General features: G+C 37.1%; 1 protein-coding gene and 1 pseudogene across 8 annotated transcripts in view; one reads left to right on the top strand and one right to left on the bottom strand.

Annotated features, from left to right (window-relative positions):
- Zmym5 (zinc finger MYM-type containing 5) overlaps positions 1-20,420 on the bottom strand; it is a 58,127-nt gene that overhangs the window by 36,903 nt on the left and 804 nt on the right. For 5 of the 8 annotated variants that reach the window (XM_047554158.1, XM_047554152.1, XM_047554156.1 and 2 more), the window contains exons 2-5: positions 20,039-20,107; positions 16,188-16,237; positions 9,602-10,085; positions 9,281-9,374 (exon numbers count right to left, since the gene is read on the bottom strand). In XM_047554158.1, coding sequence (XP_047410114.1) covers positions 9,281-9,374; positions 9,602-10,075 — 568 coding nt within the window. In that variant the 5' untranslated portion in view covers positions 10,076-10,085; positions 16,188-16,237; positions 20,039-20,107. The remainder of the gene's footprint in view (positions 1-9,280; positions 9,375-9,601; positions 10,086-16,187; positions 16,238-20,038; positions 20,108-20,420) is intronic. The other 3 variants (XM_047554155.1, XM_047554153.1, XM_047554154.1) reach the window with 1 other exon arrangement.
- Positions 6,822-7,232, top strand: LOC124985447 (2-iminobutanoate/2-iminopropanoate deaminase-like; annotated as a pseudogene).

The raw sequence follows: 20,420 nt of genomic DNA, 5'->3' as shown, positions 1-20,420 counted from the left end.
AAGCAGCCCTTAGGAAATGCAAAAAAATAGAGATACTGCCTTGTGTTCTATCAAATCATAATGGAATTAAATTAGAAATCAATGACAAAATAAAAAACAGAAAAAATTCCAACACCTGGAGACTAAATAATGTGCTAATGAATGAAACATGGATAACAGAAAAACACAGGGAGTAGATAAATTGTTAGAGGTAAATGAGAATGATGATACAACATTTCAAAATCTCTGGGACACTATGAAAGCAGTACTAAGAGGAAAATTCATTGCTTGGAGAGCATTCAAGAAAAGAATAAAGTCAACAACTAAATGACTTAACATTACAGTTCGAAGCCCTAGAAAAAGAAGAACATAATAACAGCAAAAGTAGCAGAAGTCAGGAAATAATTAAAATCAGAGCTGAAATCAATGAAATTGAAACAAAAGAAACAATTCAAAAAGTTGACAAAACTAAAAGTTGGTTCTTTGAAAAAGTAAACAAAATAAACCCTTAGCCATACTAACAAAGGAGAGAGAAAACTCAAATTACTAATATTTGTGATGAAAAAGGAAATATCATGACAGACACCACTGAGATACATAACATAATGAGAAACTACTTTGAAAATCTGTATTCCAACAAAATAGAAACTACCAAAGACATTGACAAATTTCTTTCTTTTTTTTTTTTTTGGTGGTGCTGGGGATTGAACCCAGGGCCTTGTGCTTGCAAGGCAAGCACTCTATCAACTGAGCTATATCCCCAGTCCACATTGACACATTTCTAGAGACATATGCTCCTCCGAAACTGAACCAGGACATACACAAGTTAAACAGATCAATATCAAGCAATGAAATAGAAGAAGCCATCAAAAGCCTAACACAAGGAAAGTCCAGAACCAGATGGATTCTCAGCCAAGTTCTAGAAGACCTTCAAAGAAGAACTCATTCCAATACTTCTCAAAGTATTTCAGGAAATAGAAAAGAAGGGTACCCTACCAAACTCATTCTATGAAGCTAATATCACCCTCATACCCAAACCAGGCAAAGACAAATCAGGGAAAGAAAATTTTAGACCAATATCCTTGATGAATATAGATGCAAAGATCCTCAACAAAATACTGGCAAACCGTATCCAAAAACATATTAAGAAAATTGTACACCACAATCAAGTGGGGTTCACCCTGGAATGCAAGGATAGTTTAACATCCGTAAATCAATAAATGTAATCCATCATGACAATAGACTTAAGGATAAGAATCATATGGTTATTTCATTTGACATGGAAAAAGCATTTGACAAAATACAACACCACTTCACACTCAAAACACTAGAAAAAATAGGGATATTAAGAACATACCTGAACATTGTAAAGGCTATTTATGCTAAGCCCATGGCCAACATCATTCTTAATGGAGAAAAACTGAAACCATTCCCTTTAAAAACGGGAACAAGTCTTTTTTCCCTTTCCCCTTTCCCCCGAGCGGACACGTTTTGTCCGCTTGAATAAAAGTTCCTTGTGTGAGACCTGGATCTGCGGAGCGTCTTTTCTGGGAGTTATCGACGAACCAAAACTGCTCCCCTTTACATCTAACTAACATTTGGTGCCGAAACCCGGGATGGGTGTTTTTTTCCGCTGACTAAGCAAGCGGAACCCCATCAGATTTCTCCTGCGCCCGCAGATTCAGGCTCACCTTCCATTTACCTGGATGCCCAGTTTCTGCATACAACACCGGACTCCAAAATTGGTGAGTTCCCCTTAGGCAGGCCCCTGACCATTTAAAACACATCTCGGCTACCCTCACCTCCACCTGCAGTCCGCTGCAGGCCCCCTCCTTATTATAAAGCGGCCAGCCCCCAGCTCCTTCCGCCGGCTCGCAGCCTTTCGCTGCCCGCCCAGCGGCTTCATCTCTCGCCGCCCTGCGGCTTCACCCCTCGTGGCTCCTGCCACTCAACCGCCGAGGTGTGGGGGTACCTCCTTGGTCCTCATAATTGGTCTTAGTTGTTGGGTGGATGTCTGAATTTTATGGTGCTGTGATTCTTTCTCGGGTTTGAAGTTTACTCACTTCTGCCGCTGCTAGTCCCTCTCGCCGCTCTGCGGCTTTTCTCCCCCTCCTCTCGCGGCTCCCTCCCGAAACCCTGGCCAGGTCTTCAAACTCTCTCTCGGCTTTTTGCCCGGTTAAACAGTGATTTCGGGTGACGACCTAATCATTGTTTTTAACCTCTCGTTGCCTGGTACCGTGGATTCTGGGACGCCAAATCCACTACCCAGGTGGGTCTCAGCTTACCATGAAGTTCAAAACATCCAACCCAGCAAACTCGCCCCTGAGATGTTTATTAAACCATCTCAAACCCCTTTACCTATTCCCTGAATCAGAGCTAAATTGTCCTTTAGATAGTAAGTCAGAATGGTCTATTTATGACACCCTAAATTCTAGCTTTATACTAAGTAAAATTGTATGCCTAATTATGCTAGTTATAATTAAGTACATATATGGGCAACCTGGTGAATGGAAAGGAACTTTTCCCCTTCTTGTTTTTCCTTTCTTTCTTGCTAAACCTCTCTTGGCTTCTCCCCCACCTCTTAACCCTTCTTTCCCTTCCGACTTCACCTCATTCTGGTTCTCCTTCTGCTTCTTCATTCAGCCCTCCAAGTTCCCCAACCATGCGGTCTCGTACACACATTCTAGCTCCTTTACTGGAGGAGGCTGACATGGAGGGAGTAAAACCTGAACACATTCTCTTGGCTAATTCCTTATTTTCAAATCTTTACTTTCTTATCTTAGCTCTCCCTACAGATTCAAGAAATTAAAAGGTCCTAAACATCAAGTTTCTGCTAGAACATATTAGCCCCTTTCAGATTCAGATCTCAGTCAAGGGTTACATTGAAATGTAAATGAAGAAAGGCTCAGTAGGAGACCAGTTTCAAACCCAAGGAAAAAAAAGTGTCCATTTTAAATTTCTCCTGGGCTACAACTCAGAATACTTTTCTCCCTTTCAACTTTTCTCTCCTTCTTATTTTCTCATGCTTTAATTAATAACCATTATCATTTTTCTTCCAGGACTTTGTTTTTCTTAAATGCTGTATTTTTGAGCTCACAATTTTGATCCTACAGACCTAGGTTAATGATTTTTGATGAGTTCTTTTTATCCAACTTGAGTTATTTTTGAACATCTGCTACATTGAATGGAGATAAATATTACAAGGCCTTTACTTTTGTGTTAAATATAAGCGCGCATAAAAATTAAATTTTTAAAAATGGATCCAAATATTTTTAAGTCACGTGATTTAATGAGGTTCAATTTAAATTGGTTTACTAATAAAAGTAAAATGTCCTTAAAATTAACTCACAAGTCTCTAAGTGATCAAACTAATAAAATATTAATATTTATAAAATGTCTAACATCAACTTTTCTAGGAATTTTCTTCAACAGAAAAGAGACATCAAATACTATTGGTACACTTGTCTAATATCTTGGTTTTTCTACAAATAAGATGAGTGAATTGGAGTCAACATGTATGGGATTACTCAAATGTGTTTGTTAGAGACATCTGATTAATTTATAAGGTTACTCCATGGAGTAACATACTTAAAAAGATTATTCTTTGTATATTAAATATGTTCATATTTTCCAGGTATGCAAGCCTTTAAAGCAGAAAATTTATCAAGCTGCTGTTCTCCAAATGAAACTTGTCTGTAATGGTAACCCTATCATTTAATATTCTGTTATAGGACCTGTCAACAATAGGGTATATGTAAAATGACATTTAAGAGAGTGTAATATGCAATAGCAAAAATGGGACTCAGCCAAAATTCAAGATAGCTATTGCACAAACTGAATGTTTTACTGTTGGTAATTCTATTTTGTATTTTCCTTGTAAACTCTAATTGTTGCCTGATCAATATTTTTCAGAAGTACTGCTTCAAGAGCGAACACCGTAAATTAACTTGGAATAGTAAGCCATCACCTATAGAACAGATAATGTAAACCCCAATTAGATAAAAGGGGGTAAATAACTGTAAAGTTATAGACATTAAAGCTAAAGCCCAGTACTCTTACTCTATGACTGATGAGACTGACTTGCTTGATGGTTAAGATCAAACTTAGAGATAGAAATTAAATACAGAGGCCAAGAAAAACTCCATATTTGGGTCTTGCCCTCAAAGTCAGCCTGAACCCAGGAAACAAGAGGACTTCTCCAAAGAGCTTTGCAACTCTGGGTCACACAACCTCCTGAGCAAGGAGATTGATGAGACTGCTAGAGAAAAAGCGACTCAGTGCATCTGCTGCAGAGGAGGGTCACAGAAAAGGGAGACATCCCTGGTGCTTTCAAGGAAAGTCACCTCATCGAAAAGACCCTGCCTAACCAATTGCACTATGGAGCTAAAAAACTGCTCTTAAGTTCTCTATGAGTTACCCCTGTGGAAACTTAGCTGACTCTTTAACAGACAGGAACAGGTCACTTTGACCAGTTTGATCTTAAACACCTAGCAAATCAGTCAAAACCAAAGTATAGGTATTCTTGGGCATTTAAAATAATAGTAACTATCAAGAGAAACTGCTAGAGTCAGAATTTCTGTTTTTAGTCAGTTTAAGGCCTACAGACACAAATAGGCTTAATCTATGTTTGCTAGTACTAAAAGTTGTGTTTACATTCCTGATGACCTAGACAATGTTAAAACTCTCAAATGGAGGCCTGTCTTCTCCAGCCTTTGCTAAGCCTTGTTATGGGAACAACTTCTCAGTTCTTCCACCCCCTGTCTTTTACTTCCATGTCAATTAATCAACTTGTATTGCAGAAATATCAGGATCTCACAAAAATTGGAGCCCTGCTGCAGATGTGCCTCCAGGATTGGAGCCTGGCTGCAGATGTGCCTCCAGAGAAACTATCAAGTCTCCAGTTCTCCCTGTCACAATGATACCAGCTCTACGTCCACACCCCAGCAGGAAGTAATTACAGAAGACTGACCTTCATCCATGTACCCAAAAAATTTTATTTTTTTATAAAAGAGGAAATGGGGGAATGTTAGGTAATCCAGCTTCCCAAATCCACCTGTCAATCTGCCGTTAAGCCCACCTTTCCCGTTACAGGAATTTCCGGCTTACATCGCCGTAACCTTTCTGCCTCCCACATTACGTTCCAATATGTCATTGGTCCATCAGTCAGTCTGTAATAATCCTCCTCCGTGATTGGTTCCTCCCAGCCCGCGAAATTCCAATACAAAGAACCGCGCGCCATCTTCTCCTTCTCTTTTCCCTTTCCCCTTTCCCCCGAGCGGACACGTTTTGTCCGCTTGAATAAAAGTTCCTTGTGTGAAAAAAAAAAAAAAAAAAACGGGAACAAGACAGGGATGCCGTCTTTCACCACTTCTATTCAACATCGTACTTGAAATACTAGCCAGAGCAATTAGACAGACTAAAGAAATTAAAGGGATACAAATAGGAAAAGAGGAACTTAAGCTGTCACTATTTGCTGATGACATGTTTTTCTATTTAGAGGATCCAAAAAACTCCACCAGAAAACTTCTAGACCTCATCAATGAATTCAGCAAAATAGCAGGTTATAAAAATCAACACACATAAATCTAAAGCATTTTTATACATAAGCAATGAAATATCTGAAAAGGAAATGAGGAAAACAACTCCATTCTCAATAGCCTTGAAAAAAATAAAATACTTGGGAATCAATCTAACCGAAGAGGTGAAAGATCTCTACGATGAAAACTACAAAACATTGAAGAAAGAAATTGAGGAAGACTTTAGAAGATGGAAAGATCTCCCATGTTCTTGGATAGGCAGAATTAATATTATCAAAATGGCCATACTTCCAAAGGCGCTATACAGATTTAACACAATTCCAATTAAAATCCCTATAACATTTCTCATAGAAACAGAAAAGGCAATCATGAAATTCATCTGGAAGAACAAAAGACCCAGAATAGCCAAAGCAAACCTGTGCAGGAAGAGTGATGCAGGAGGTATCACTATAAGAGATCTTAAACTCTACTATAGGGCAATAGTAACAAAAACAGCATGGTACTGGCACCAAGATAGACTGGCACCAAGATAGACAGGTAGATAAATGGTACAGGAGAGAAGACACGAAGACATACCCACATAAGTACAGTAACCTCATAGTAGACAAAGGTGCCAAAAACTTATAATGGAGAAAAGATAGCCTCTTCAACAAATGGTGCTGGGAAAACTGGAAATCCATATGCAGTAAAATGAAACTCCTATCTCTCACCCTGTACAAAACTCAACTCAAAATTGATCAAGGATCTAGGAATTAGACCTGAGACCCTTCACCAAATAGAAGAAAAATTAGGCCCAAATTTCCATCATGTAGGCTTAGGACCAGACTTCCTTAACAAGACCCCCATAGCACAAAAAATAAAAGCAAGAATCAATAATTGGGATAGATTCAAACTAAAAAGTTCTTTCTCAGCACAGGAAATAATCAACAATGTGAAAAGAGAGCCTACAGAGTGGGAGAAAATCTTTTCCACACACAGAGCACTAATCTCCAAAGTTTATAAAGAACTTAAAACACTTTACGCCCAAAATACAAAGAACCCAATCAATAAATGGGCTAAGGAAATGGGCAGACACTTCACAGAAGAAGATATACAGGTGATCAACAAATATATGAAAAAGTGCTCATCATCTCTAGTAATTAGAGAAATGCAAATTAAAATCATCCTAAGATTTCATCTAACTCCAATTAGAATGGCTATTATCGAGACTCTGCCCAGGGCTGGTCAGTTGTGGGGCAAGAAGCAGGCAGGGCTGGGGAAGGGGTTTCTTCTCCTGGAGCGATGTGAGGAATAAAAGGACGAGATATGTCGTCCCTGATCAGAAAAGTGATCAGCACCGCGAAAGCCCCAGGGGCCATTGGTCCCTACAGTCAAGCAGTGTTAGTGGACAAGATCATTACATCTCTGGACAGATAGGCATGGACCCTTCTAGTGGAGCTTGTACCAGGAGGGATAGCAGTAGAAACTAAACAAGCTCTCACAAACATGGGTGAAATTCTGAAAGCTGCAGGCTGTGACTTCACTAATGTGGTAAAAGCAACTGTTTTGCTGGCTGACATGAATGACTTCAATACTGTCAATGAAATCTACAAATAATATTTCAAGAGTAATTTTCCTGCTAGAGCTGCTTACCAGGTTGCTGCTTTACCCAAAGGAGTACGCATTGAGACTGAAGCAGTAGCTATCCAAGGACCTCTCACAACAGCGAGCCTATAAGTGGGCAGTGTTATTCTCCTCACGTCTCTAAAATTAACATCTTGATTTTTTGCAATTGATGTTGAAAGTGTATGTGTGACTAAAATATCTGCAGTTTATCGTGGAAATACCATATCATGAGGGATTTCACATAAATCAAATATAGATAATGAATCCAGTTATAAATTACACTTATGTACACTCATTGCTGAATATAGGAGAAGAGACCTCATTATATAGTCACTCAAGTAAACTAAAGTACAGGGAAAATAACACACAGGATAGATAAGTTATTGTTCCTGAAAAATAATAAAGAGCAAGCCTAATTCAGTTAAATCCTATTAATTTAATGATGTGAAATATTTAGTTCTCGTTAGATATGTGATTCTGCTTTTACTTGTAAAATACTCAATCTTGAATGGCTGAAGTAAAGGAGAAGAAAGTGGACCAAAATTTTATATAGATAATATTTTTCAATGGAAATAAAATACACATGCAGATTGCAAAAAAAAAAAAAAGAATGGTTATTATCAAGAACACAAGCAATAATAAGTCTTGGTGTGAATGTTGGAAAAAAGGCACACTCATACATTGCTAGTGGAGTTGCAAATTGGTACAGCCATTCTGGAAAGCAGTATGGAGATTTTTCAAAAAGACTGAAATGGACCCATCATTTGACCCAGCTATCCCACTCCTCGGCTTATACCCAAAGGACTTAAAATCAGCATACTACAGTGATGCAGCCACATCAGTGTTCATAGCAGCTCAATTCACAATAGCTAGATTGTCAATCAACCTAGATGCCTTTCAACTGATGAATAGATAAAGAAACTGTGGTGTATACACGATGGAATATTAGTCAGCCATAAAGAAGAATAAAATCATGGCATTTGCTGGTAAATGGATGCAACTGGAAAATATCATGCTAAGTGAAATAGGCCAAGCCCAAAAAACGAAAGGCCAAATGTTTTCTCTGATAAGTACATGACAATATATAACAATGGGGGGTGGCGGGGCTAAGAGAAGAATGAAGGAACTTTGGATGGTGTAGAGGAAAAAGGGGGGGGAGGGGGTGGGGATGGAAAAACAGTAGAATGAAATAGATAGTATTACCCTATATATATGTATGATTACATGAATGCGTGAATACACATTGTGTACAACCACAGAAATGAAAAGTTGTACCCCATTTGTGTACAATGAATTGAAATGTGTCTGTAAAAATAAAAAATATTTTTGAAAAAACTAAAATCATAGACAAGCAGCCCAAAAGCAAATAATTAAAAGGCAAAAGCTGAAATGTCAAGTTACACAATTACAAATTAAAAATTTATTATTACATATTATTTTGTTCTTTCAGTTCACTATCCATCTTTTTACTCTATAATACTTTTTTTTTTTTTTGGTGCTGGGGATTGAACCCAGGGCCTTGTGCATGCGAGGCAAGCACTCTACCAACTGAGCTGTATCCCCAGCCCTATAATACTTTTTTATTTGTTTATTATTTCTGCTGCTAGTGACTGAACCCAGGGCCTCAGGCATACTAAGTGCATGGTTTATCAACATGTATCTACATCCTCAACTGTACAAATTTTCATATTAAAATAAACAAGAGTAGTGGTAGTAGTTAAGAAGGTTTTCTTTTTTCAAATTTGGAAAAAAAATTTTAATTTTATTTTAAGATTTTATTTTTATTTGTTCATATTTTTATTGGTGCATTATAATTTTTTCATTAGCTTTTTTTGACAGTGATATATTTTTTTCAAAAATTCTTTTCATACATGTGTACAGGGTAATAATGTGTCTCAATCTACTGTCCTGCTAAGAACGTTTTCAACTAAAACACTTTAGATGTAAATCACATTGGATAAAATAAGATTAACGTCCCAAAATTTCATAAAATAAGTAGACTGTACAGTTTTATTATGTAAAATATACTGTCTTAATATTAAAACTAAGAGAATTATTTCATACAGAATGTAAATAGATGTAAATAAGAATTAAGTACAACAACATCTAAAAGTTTATTCACTTGATGGAGAAGGCAAATGATATCGCCTACTGCTTACCAGGATTATGATGAGTTGCAAAGCCTCCATTCTGAAATACGTCTCCTGCCACATTCATTCTACCAGGATTAAAAGGTCTTACTCCAGTCTTGGTCTGTGAAGTTAAAGATGGGGTGTATGTTTGTATATTAACACCAAAATTACTTGACTGAAGTCCTTTAGCGACATCTCCCAAGTTGGTATTCTAGTGATGTTATATGTGTAATCATTAAGTTCATATCTTGCCCAGCATTACACCTGTTTCTAAGGTTGTAATATTAGTAATATGTATTTCAGAGTCAATTCTGTAGTGATAACACTATTACCCATTCCTGCATTTACCTTACTTCTTGAAAGACTGGAAGTGGAGAAATCCAAATCTTTGGTATTATTTTTAGTTGCAGGGAGTCCCCATTCAGTAAAATTGGAAGAATTTTTCTCCTCCCCTGCATTTGTTTCTATGTCCTCTTCATCATCAATAACAATTGTCTCACATATATTTCCCTTCTGAGAAGCCAAATCTTTTGAGGAAGGCAGAAATATGGGATGATTTCCTTGTGGTTTATGTTCTGATGACGTAAATATAGAATTTCTCTGATCAGTTACTGTAGAAATTGAAGGAGGTTGTACTGATTCAATAAATACAACATCATCCTCATCTTCCATTGATGAGTTTCTAGATCTATTGACTAAAGAACTAATTGGATCACCACATGCATTTTCTATGTCCATGAGACTAGCTGCCATGGCCGTACTCCCTAACAAAGCAGGAATCTGTCTGGTCAATTCTAATCCTCTCACTGAACATTTATCCATGCCAAGGAACCTGCAAGAGACAGACAAAAGGAAAAAAAAAAAAAAGCTCTATCATGTTTTTTGCATTAAAACATATTACATGATTTTTCATCTCAACTTTTAGAGAAAAAGCAAATACTCATTCCATTTTTTTCCTCTACTGTTAACCATTTAATGTTTATTTTTTTAGAGTCTGATGTAAATTAATTATTTAATTTTTGGTCCTTTAAAAAACATCTACTTGGACTGGGGTTGTGGCTCACTGGTAGAACGCTTACCTAGCACATGTGAGGCATTGGGCTCAATTCTCAGCACCAAATAAAAAAATAAATAAAATATATTGTGTCTGTTTTAGTCAGTTTTTTGACTGCAGTGACTAAAAGGATCTGACCAGCAAAATTTCAGAGGAAGAAAAGTTTATCTGAGGGTTCATGGTTTCAGAGGTCTCAATCCATACACAGTAGGCTTCATTCCTCAGGGCTCAAAGTGAGGCAGAACATCATGGTGGAAGGAATTGATGGAAGGAAGTGGCTCACATCATGATCCAGCAGCAGAGAGAGAGAGAGAGACTCCACTCGCCAGATACAAAATACATACCACGTAGCCACACCCCACCTGCCTCCAATGACTACTCAGGTAATCCCATCAGGGATTAATTAACCGATTAGGTTAAGACTCTCTCAAGTCAATCATTTCTCCTCTGAACTGTTTTTTTTATAATTTTTTTTTTAAGTTGTAGGTAGACACGATACCTTTATTTTATTTTTATGTGGTGCTGAGGATTGAACCCAGCGCCTCATGCATGCTAGGAGAGCGCTCTACCACTGAGCCACAACCCCAACCCCATGTGAACCTTCTTGCATTGTCTCACATGTGAGTTTTTGGGGGACACCTCACATACAACATCATAACAGTATCCATTTACAATTTTAAAAAATTTACTCTAATATTAGAGTATTCACTTAAAGCTATTTCATCATTGATAGTGAAAAAATACTTATACTCTTATGAGTTAGAAAATTTAGCGACAAAATTCTATTTAGCACCAATAACCCAAAGATCTAATATAATACTCCATATAAGTTATTTACTCATTTATGTTTTGTGCTGGGAGTCGAACCCAGAGGCACTTAAGCACTAAACTACATATCTGGCACTTTTTTTTTTTCTGTGAGACAGGATCTCACTAAGTTGCTTAGGGCCTCACTAAGTTACTGAGGCTGGTCTTGAACTTATAATACTTCTGCCTCATCCCCCCCACTTGCTGGGATTACAGGCATGCACACGGTACCCAGCTATTTATGCTTTAATCTACCACAGTATCTTTGATATTATCTAATCCCTATTTTCCTAGTCTTTTGTTACTATTTTTTCAAATTCTTTGCTTCTGATATTACTTCACTATTATATCTTTTTGAATCTTTCTTGTGTTTGTCCAGGGAGGTGAAGTTCTTTTGTGCCAGACATTGTTATGTGCTTTTTATGTACATTCTCAGAACAACTCCATAATGATAGGTATAATATAGTCTAGTCTACTGATCAGAAAAATGACAGAGAAGCTAACTTGACTATTTCAGGTAAACCTAGAACTAAACCTAAAACTCAGGACTCCAACAACAGCTCACAGGAATTTTTTTTTTTTTTTTTTTTTTTTTTTTTTTGTGGTACTAGGGATTGAATCCAAGGTTTCATGCATACCAGGCAGGCACTCTACCACAGCAATACAGCCCTAGCCCTAGGTCACAAATTCTTAACTCTTCTTGTTATACTCTGCAAACATTTTTGTGTACCTATTTACATAGAAAGCTATGATGAAGGAAAGGATCCATCAGACAACAGTTGAAGAATCTATAGAAATGAAAACTGAAGTAAAGCACAGCTCTTAAGCAGACAGGAAAAGAAGACATCCACAGGTGGTAGTGAAATCAATCCTAGATAAAAATCATTTCCATCTTAATAAGGGGCAAAAATAAGTATAACTGAAATGTATATAAGTATGTATCAATGGTAAATGGCAGCTTATACATTTTTGGCGGGGGGAGGGGTACTGGGGATTGAACCCAGGGGCACTCAACCACTGAGCCATATCCCCAGCCTTTTTTTTTTTTCAAATTTTTTTTTATTAGAGACAGGGTCTCACTGAGTTGCTTAGTAACTCCTTTTTGCTGAGGCTGGCTTTGAACTCTCAATCCTCCTGCCTCAGCCTCCCCAACCGCTGGGATTATAGGCATGCGCCACCACACCCAGCAGCTTATACATTGTTAACCTCAATTTTTTGATTGTAGAAACTGGAGAGGGTGAAAGTGGGTAGAACTGTATAGGTGTTCAATGATTAGGAAAACTCACTTCACAAGGCAGTCATTATTCCATTTTAAATACCTTGTATTGGAATATGCTAACATTTTTATTCTAAAATTTGATAAGTTGATGTTACAGTCAGTCATGTAATAAGTAATGTTTATTCTTAATAAGTGTTATGCCATTAAATATATTATCTCAGTTAACACTTACCTACATGAGGTAGGAACTATTATTTTTTTCTACTTTACCAATAAGGAAACTAAAAATCAGAACACCTGGCCTAAGTCTTCATGACTAAAAAAGGTAGTCAGGATTCAAATCCAAGAAATCGAACTTTAGAACCTACTTCATAGCTACCATATTATATGCAATTAATGGGAAAACAATGTTTAAATATTACTTGTCTTTTTAAGATGAGCCAATTTAGGCTGGGAATTTAACTCAAAGGCAGAACGCTTACCTAGCTAATGCTTGAGGCCCAGGGTTCAATCCCCAGCACCAAACCCATCCCAGGCATACAGGCACTAGCACTCCCAAATATACACTAGTATCTATTCTGCCTGTGCACACAAAAGATAAGCCAATTCACTACAATAAAAAAAAATCAAAATTAAAACAAAGCAGTTGGGCAGGGGGCAGTTCGGTGGCACAGGCTTGTAATCCCAGCAGCTTGGGAGGTTGAGGCAGGAAGATTACAAGTTCAAAGCCAGTCTCAGCAATTTGGCAAGACCCTGCCTCAAAATAATAATTAGAAAAATGGGCAGGGGATATGGCTTAGTACTGTTGGGTTCAATCCTTGGTACTAAAAAGTAAGTAAGATAAAGCAGTTTAAAAGACAAATAACTGCTGCGAGTGTAGATCAGTGGTAAAGTGCCTATGTAGGGTCCTGAGTTTGATGCCCAGCAGCACCAAAAATAAAAATAAAAAATAAAATACAAATTTATGATTTTGAGATACTAGTATTTTAAGATACATTGGTGATTCGAGAACCTCACATTTCATTAGAATTAACCTAAGTAAGGAGCTGGGTCCTGTAATCCCACAACTCTGGAGGCTGAGGTAGGAAGATCAAAGTTCATTTGAGGCAACATGGTAAGACCTTATCTCAAATTTAAAAAACAATAATTAAAAAGGCTGGGGATATAGGTCAATGTAGAGTACCCCTGGGGTCAATCTCTTGTGCTGTCCTGCCCCACCACAAAGTTGTTTTGAGGAGCTTTTCAAATAGATTTCCAAAGCCTACCTCCAGAAAACTGTCTCACTGTCTAAAATGGGGCCAGAGAGGTTTTTCCCCCATGTAGAGTTGTATGTAATGATGGGATCTGTTGTTACGTATTCATACATGTACACACTATAACTATAGTTTGGAGAGTTTGGGTTTTTTGCTTGTTTGTTTTTTTGCAGGGGTAAGGGGTACTGGGGATTGAACTCTGGGGTACTTGATCACTGAGCCACATCCCCAGCCCTGTTTTGTATTTTAATTAGAGATAGGGTCTGAGTTGCTTAGTGCCTCACTGTTGCTGAGGCTGGCTTCTAACTTGCAATCCTCCTGCCTCAGCCTCCCAAGCTGCTGGGATTACAGGCATGCACCATTGCACCTGGTGAGAGTTTGGCATTTTTTTTTAAAGCTCCTCCTGGTGATTCTAAAAGCCAGGTTTGGGAAATCCCTGTTTTAAGTGATGAGACAGTGATTTCACAGTAGGCAACAAAATGAAAGTTTATCAGAAATATCTGTGGAAGTTTAAAAAAAATTTTTTTTGTAATTTTTCCCTTTTTAAAAACTAGGATGAAATTTCACAGAACTTATTCAAGATACATGGAGGAATAATAAAGAAGATTGAGGCTATTGCTCATTATCATTTTTGTCTTTCATACTTTTTTAAGTTTGCATTTCTAGGGCTTGGAATAGTTGATCATATACACAGCTGAAGGATGTGTCCCTGAATGAGACCATTATATATATATATATACACAAACTGTAAAATATTTCATTTTTTTAATTTTATAAATCTTTATAGAAATAAGCAATGAAATACTTTCATCTTTTGAATGGGATTTTTCAAGGCAGTGTCCTTTTGGCATTAAAGTAGGGGGGAGTTAATATTCTCTCTACCTGTTTCCACATAAATCAGTATAAAGTCATGAACATTTAAAAATCTTAATTTCTACCTAATTACTATGCGGTATGAAAAAGTAATGTAGATTTAGTTTTCTCATCTTCAAATGCCCTGATCACCCTACCTCACAGGGTTGTTGTGGGGATAAATAAAACTTTTATGGAAAAAAAAATTAAAAAATTAAAAATAAAATAAAAAGAATATAAAGAACCAGTTTAAAAGATTATAATATAAAAGAAACAAAAAACTGGTATCATGGTTAATATACATCCATTAAGCTTATTAGGAGGCTGATTTTCAAGGAAAGAGATTATAATTATATGAACTATATAAACTTGAAAAAGTGGTAAATACATCAATTCTTTCAAACCTTTCTATATTTGAATAAACAACATAGACGAGGAATTTCTGGAAAAGGGCTATATCAACTTCATGGTATCTTATTGTGGTTGTTAGGCTCTATTTTCCTCTTCTTACAGAAAAAAAAAATAGAAAGGGAATTCTTTTTAATTTACAAATGGCTTTCCTAAGATACTATCAAAACATCTTAAAATTCACACAGTGTATAATCTAATAGCTTTTATTATGTTCACAAAGTTGTGCAACCATCACAGCAATCAATTTTAGAAGATTCATCACACAAGAAACAAACTCTACAACCATTAGCAGTCATTCCCATTTTCTCCTCTTTCCCCCAGCCCCAATCACTTAATCTACTTTCTGTCTCTATACATTTGCCTATTAGAAAGGGTACTCTTTAACCCTCAGTTTGCTACAGTCATATAGCCTGAAAAAACAAATTAAGTATTCATCTAGTTTTAAATCCCAGACTTGGTAGGTAGGTGTAGCTCAGTGGCAGACTGCATGCTTAGCATACTAAAGGTGAAGCACATTAAAAAAATAAAAAAGAAAGCAAATTCTCAGTAGTAACTATAGTTTTCTTCCCCTGAAGGTTGTTGTATTTACATGTTCTTCTTCAGCACCTCTGTGGACTTATCAATTCCTAACGGATTTTTTCAAAATAAAAAAGTTCAACTCCAAAGCTGAATTCATGTAAGTGAGTATATATGCTGTAACCATTCTCATTTAAAACCAGAAATAGCATGATTCTGAAGGTACTAACAAATGCAACAAGGTAAGAGAAAGAAGAATCAAATGAACCACCAGTACAAAGAGCAAGAAAATTACTGCAGTGCCTAGGTACAAAATTACTGTCTAGAAATAAGTAGCCTGATAGGGATTAAGATGGTGTAATGATAACACAACTAACTTCACTTCTTTCCAAAACTCCCCTAAACAGTAAAGGTCTACCCACAAGGAAAAGAAGAACAAGAAACCAAAGCAACAAAATCTTATAAGCAGAAGAGGAAAAGAATAACTAAGCTGATCTGACAAAAACCCTTAAATAATGATGGAAAAAGCTAAGATTCATCCTGATTTATATTATAGTTATCAAAAGTCCTAGAAACCTGTTGTATCAGATTTCCCTGGAAAAGTGTGGGTAGAAGGCTAAAATAAGGAAGTTGGGAGATAGTCCTAGATCCTTCCCTCCTATTACGTTGATAGTTACAGGTCTTTTTCCCATCTTATCACAGTTCTCAAATTCAATTCTTTGGTGAGGATAGAACATAAGATATTCAAGGTGCACCAAGCACAATGAATGCATATGAAATACTCCCTCTCCCATCTGATTCCGAGAGAACTTGCATCCAGACCTCTATATTCCAGGAAGTAGGCTCTTCTCTGGAAGACTTCTCAGACTTCCCTGCAGAATTAAGAACAGCAAAAAGGAAAGATCTAAAGATAATGATCCATGGAGTTCCCCATCAACTGGCAAAAATTTCACTCTATATCAAAACTCTAAACTTAAAGTCCTGCTCACATCTCTCATTGTTCCAATCTGTTTTGTAGATCACAATTTTTTTTTTTTTTAAACAGGGATTGAACCCAGGGGCATTTAACCACTGAGCCCCATCTCCACCTCCTTTTTTTTTTTTTTTTTTTTTTTGAGATAGGGTCTTGCTAAGTTGCTTAGGGCCTTGATAAATTGCTGAGGCTGGCTTTGAACTTGTAATCCTCCTGCTTCAGCATCTCAAGTTGCTGGGATTACAAGTATGCACCACCATGTCCATCTTGTAGTTCACACTTCTTATTCATAACTAGGCCAGTCAAGAATTAGAAGTACTTCAGTCATAAAGAATGAAATTATGGCATTTGCCAGTAAATGGATGACACTGGAGACTATCATGGGAAGTGAAATAAGCCAACCCCAAAAAACCAAAGGCCAAATATTCTCTCTGATATGCAGATACTAACACACGATAAGGGGGTGAGAGGGACGAATAAAGTTCATTGGATTAGACGAAGGAAAATGAATGGAGAGAAGGGAATAGGAAAGCCAGTAGAATGAGTCAGACATAATTTTCCTATGTTCATATATGAACATACAACTAGTATAACTCTGCATCATGTACAACCATACGAATGGGAAGTTATACTTCATGTATGTATAATATGTCAAAATATATTCTACTGTCATGTATAACTAAAAAGAACAAGTAAACAGAAATGAACCAAAAAAATGAATTAGAAGTATTTGGGGAAAGCCTCTAACATGAAAAATAAGGAGGAAAAACACAAACATGAGATAATGCAGAAAAAAGATAAAATAAAAAATCACATAACTCTAGATGGATAAGGGATGAGTAATCATTAAAATTTTTACCATTTCTAATTCAAAAAAGAGGTGGTAGAAATTGAACAGTAATGGAAATAAACACTCAATAAAAGGATTGAAAGATGAAATTGAGGAAATCTCAGGATATAAAGAAAAAAAGAAGACAAGAATTCTATATACTTATAGGGTTGGGAAGTAGCTCAGTAGTATAGCACATGCTTAGCACCCACCCACACATGCAGGCACACAGAGTTATAGGCTTGTAACCCCAAGTATATGCTTGTAATCCCAAGTACTAAGGCTAAGGCATGAAGAGCACAAGTTCAAGGACAGCCTCGGCAACTAATAAAACCCTGTGTCAAAATTAAAAAATAAATAAATAAATAAAGAGGGCTGGGGATGCAGCTAGATGATAGTGTGCTTGCCTAGCATATATTAAGACCCTGGGTTCAATCTCTAGAACCAAAAAAAAAAAAAAAAAAAAAAAATATATATATATATATATACACACACACACATACATATATACATAATATATATCATTAATTACCATTAACTAAATACATGTGTGTTTACATGTGTTCCATAATTTATGGCCCAGGAATTTACAATCCTCATAACAATCTTGGGAAGACAGACTTATTTTATTCATTTGTAGAATGTCACATAACAAAGTCTCACAGAATAAGTGACTTGCCACACTAAACAAAAGAGCAGAGATTTGAACCTTATTATAGCTGGCACCAAAAGCAAATCCTCTGCACAACAGTATGGTATAAATACCTCATGACTTTTGTTGAGGAAAACAGTAAGTAATAATTAAGTCAGTGACATATTACCTGTATAATCTTTTTATTTTTGGTTCTCATTAAATGCCTTCTCCTACAAAAGATCCATCATAGCTCTAGAACCACACCCACATCCCATCATCTCACTAAACTTCTATGGAATGTGCAATGTTACTATTCTAGACATCCTGTGAAAATTATCCAATTGAAGTAATTTCTATCCTTAGAGCTAGACACACAACTCTATATTCTGTCATTTTATCCTTAGATTAAAGGGGTGTGGCTTAAAAGTATTGTATAAGAAGTTAAATGTAGGGCTGTGAGTATAGGTCAGCCTTGGGCTCAATTTTCATGAAAGGAAATAAAAAGAAAGAATAAAATAAGTACAATTAAGCTTAAATTTGCAGCTGAGTCCAGGGGCAATGCCTGCAACTCCAACTGCTTGAGAGCCTGAGACAGGAGGACTGCAAGTTCAAAGCCAACCTCAACAACTTAGCAAGGCCCTAACCAACTCAACGAGATGCTGTCTCAAAGTAAAAAACAAAAGGACTGGGGATGTAGCTCAGTGGTAAAGTGCCCCTGGGTTAAATCTCCAGTACTAAAAAAATTTTTATTTGCAGGGAGCAACTCAGGCAAAGGGAAGGCTGTAATACTACTATGGAAGCATGGGGAATAAGTCAATCACAAACTTCTTTTTATTTTTGGGGGCAGGGGTTTTACCCGGGATTGAACCCTGGGGTGCTTGACCACTGAGTCACATCCCCAGGCCTTTCTTGTATATTATTTAGAGACAGAGTCTCCATGAGTTGCTAAGTGCCTCGCTAAGTTGCTAAGGTTGGTTTTGAACTCTTGATCCTCTGCCTCAGCCTCTGCAGCTGCTGGAATTACAGGTGTGTACCACCTTGCCTGGCACAAACTTTTTTTTGATTAACAACAGAAAACCGATCAATGTTGAAAGGATAAAATAGGGCAGACCTAAGACACAACAGAATCCCCCATAATAAAAGTAGAAGCTGGATTTTTTTCTAATTATCATTGGTGTTAAAATCATTAGCTGAATAGATGGAGAACTGGTAACTGCACGGGACCACAAGGAACACATAATACTTTCTGATAGCAAAGAAAAAGCTCATTAACCATAATGAAGGGATCAGTCACTACCAATTCAGTAGTCAATGTTAGAATGAGGAGTACTACTACAACTAGATTATGTATCTCCTGATGTGATGCAGCTGGAGTATTGTCAAGAGTATATAAATCAGCCGGGTGCAGTGGTCAAGGCCTATAATCCCAGTAGCGTGGGAGGCTGAGGCAGAAGGATTCCAAGTTCAAAGCCAACCTCAGCAACTTAGTGAGCCTGTCTCTAAATGAAAAAATACAAAAAAGGGCTGTGGATGTGGTTCAATGATTAAATGCCCATGAGTTCAATGGCCCATACCAGAAAAAGAAAAAAAAAGTACACAAATCAGTATTCCTCAAATATAATGCAAGCAGACACACACAAAAAATTCCCCTTCTTCCACAACCTTAAGACAAGAGATTATTTAGTTTTTTTTATGTTTTATTTTTAAATTATTTTATTTTAAATAATTTTTTAAAAATCCAGAATAAGCCAGTCACAGTGGTGCAGGCCTGTAATCCCAGCAGTTTGGGAGGCTGAGGCAGGAGGATGGCGAAGCCCTAAGCAATTTAGTGAGACCCTGTCTCTACATAAAATACAAAATGGGGCTGGGGATGTGGCTCAGTGGTTGAATGTTCCCGAGTTCAATTCCCGTACCCCGCCCCCGCCCCCAAAAAAGAAATATCCATAAGGAAAAAAACCTATCTGTTGGAGAGGAAGACAAAAATGTTAAATGCAAAGCATTTTATAAAATGGAACAAACAGTCCTATTTTGGAACTCTCTGAGAGAGAAGCAGTTGTGCAAATACCAGCACCCACTCCAGTGCTTTCCTGGGGATTATCCTGGCTTGGCTCTGGGGACAGAGCCACTCAAGTAATTACTCTTTGCCTTCAAGATAACAGAGAGGCAAATCTCACAGGAAGAACACCCTACTACTGCACTAAATATATTAAACAGGAAAATGGGATAAAATGACTCACAATGAAGATATTTTCCGTATTAATTTCTGCCAAAGCTTCACCAGACTGCCCTGAAGGTGATTCCTGGCCCTATAAGAGGAGATTAAAAAAAAAAAAAAAAAAAAAAAAAAAAAAAAAAAAAAAAAAAAAAAAAAAATTTACAACCAAACTGTATGGCAACACCAACTCAACACCAGAGGAAGTAATGAGATATATCGGTCATGAAGTTACTGCGCTGTTCTACCCGCCCCGCACGGTATAAAAAACTCAAACAACCCAAACTACAGAAACCACAATATTAAGACAAAGCTGTTTCTTCAAATTACAGAACTCGGGGTGGGGTAGGGTGAGCCGAGCAAGGCACCAGGTCTCCTCCTAGGAAGGAAGGGGGCAGGGCAAAGGT

This window comes from Sciurus carolinensis, chromosome 5, assembly GCF_902686445.1.
Source record: "Sciurus carolinensis chromosome 5, mSciCar1.2, whole genome shotgun sequence".
NCBI lineage: Eukaryota > Metazoa > Chordata > Mammalia > Rodentia > Sciuridae > Sciurus > Sciurus carolinensis.
The sequence above is the reverse complement of the archived record's forward strand: the minus strand, read 5'-3'. Positions and strand labels throughout refer to the sequence as shown.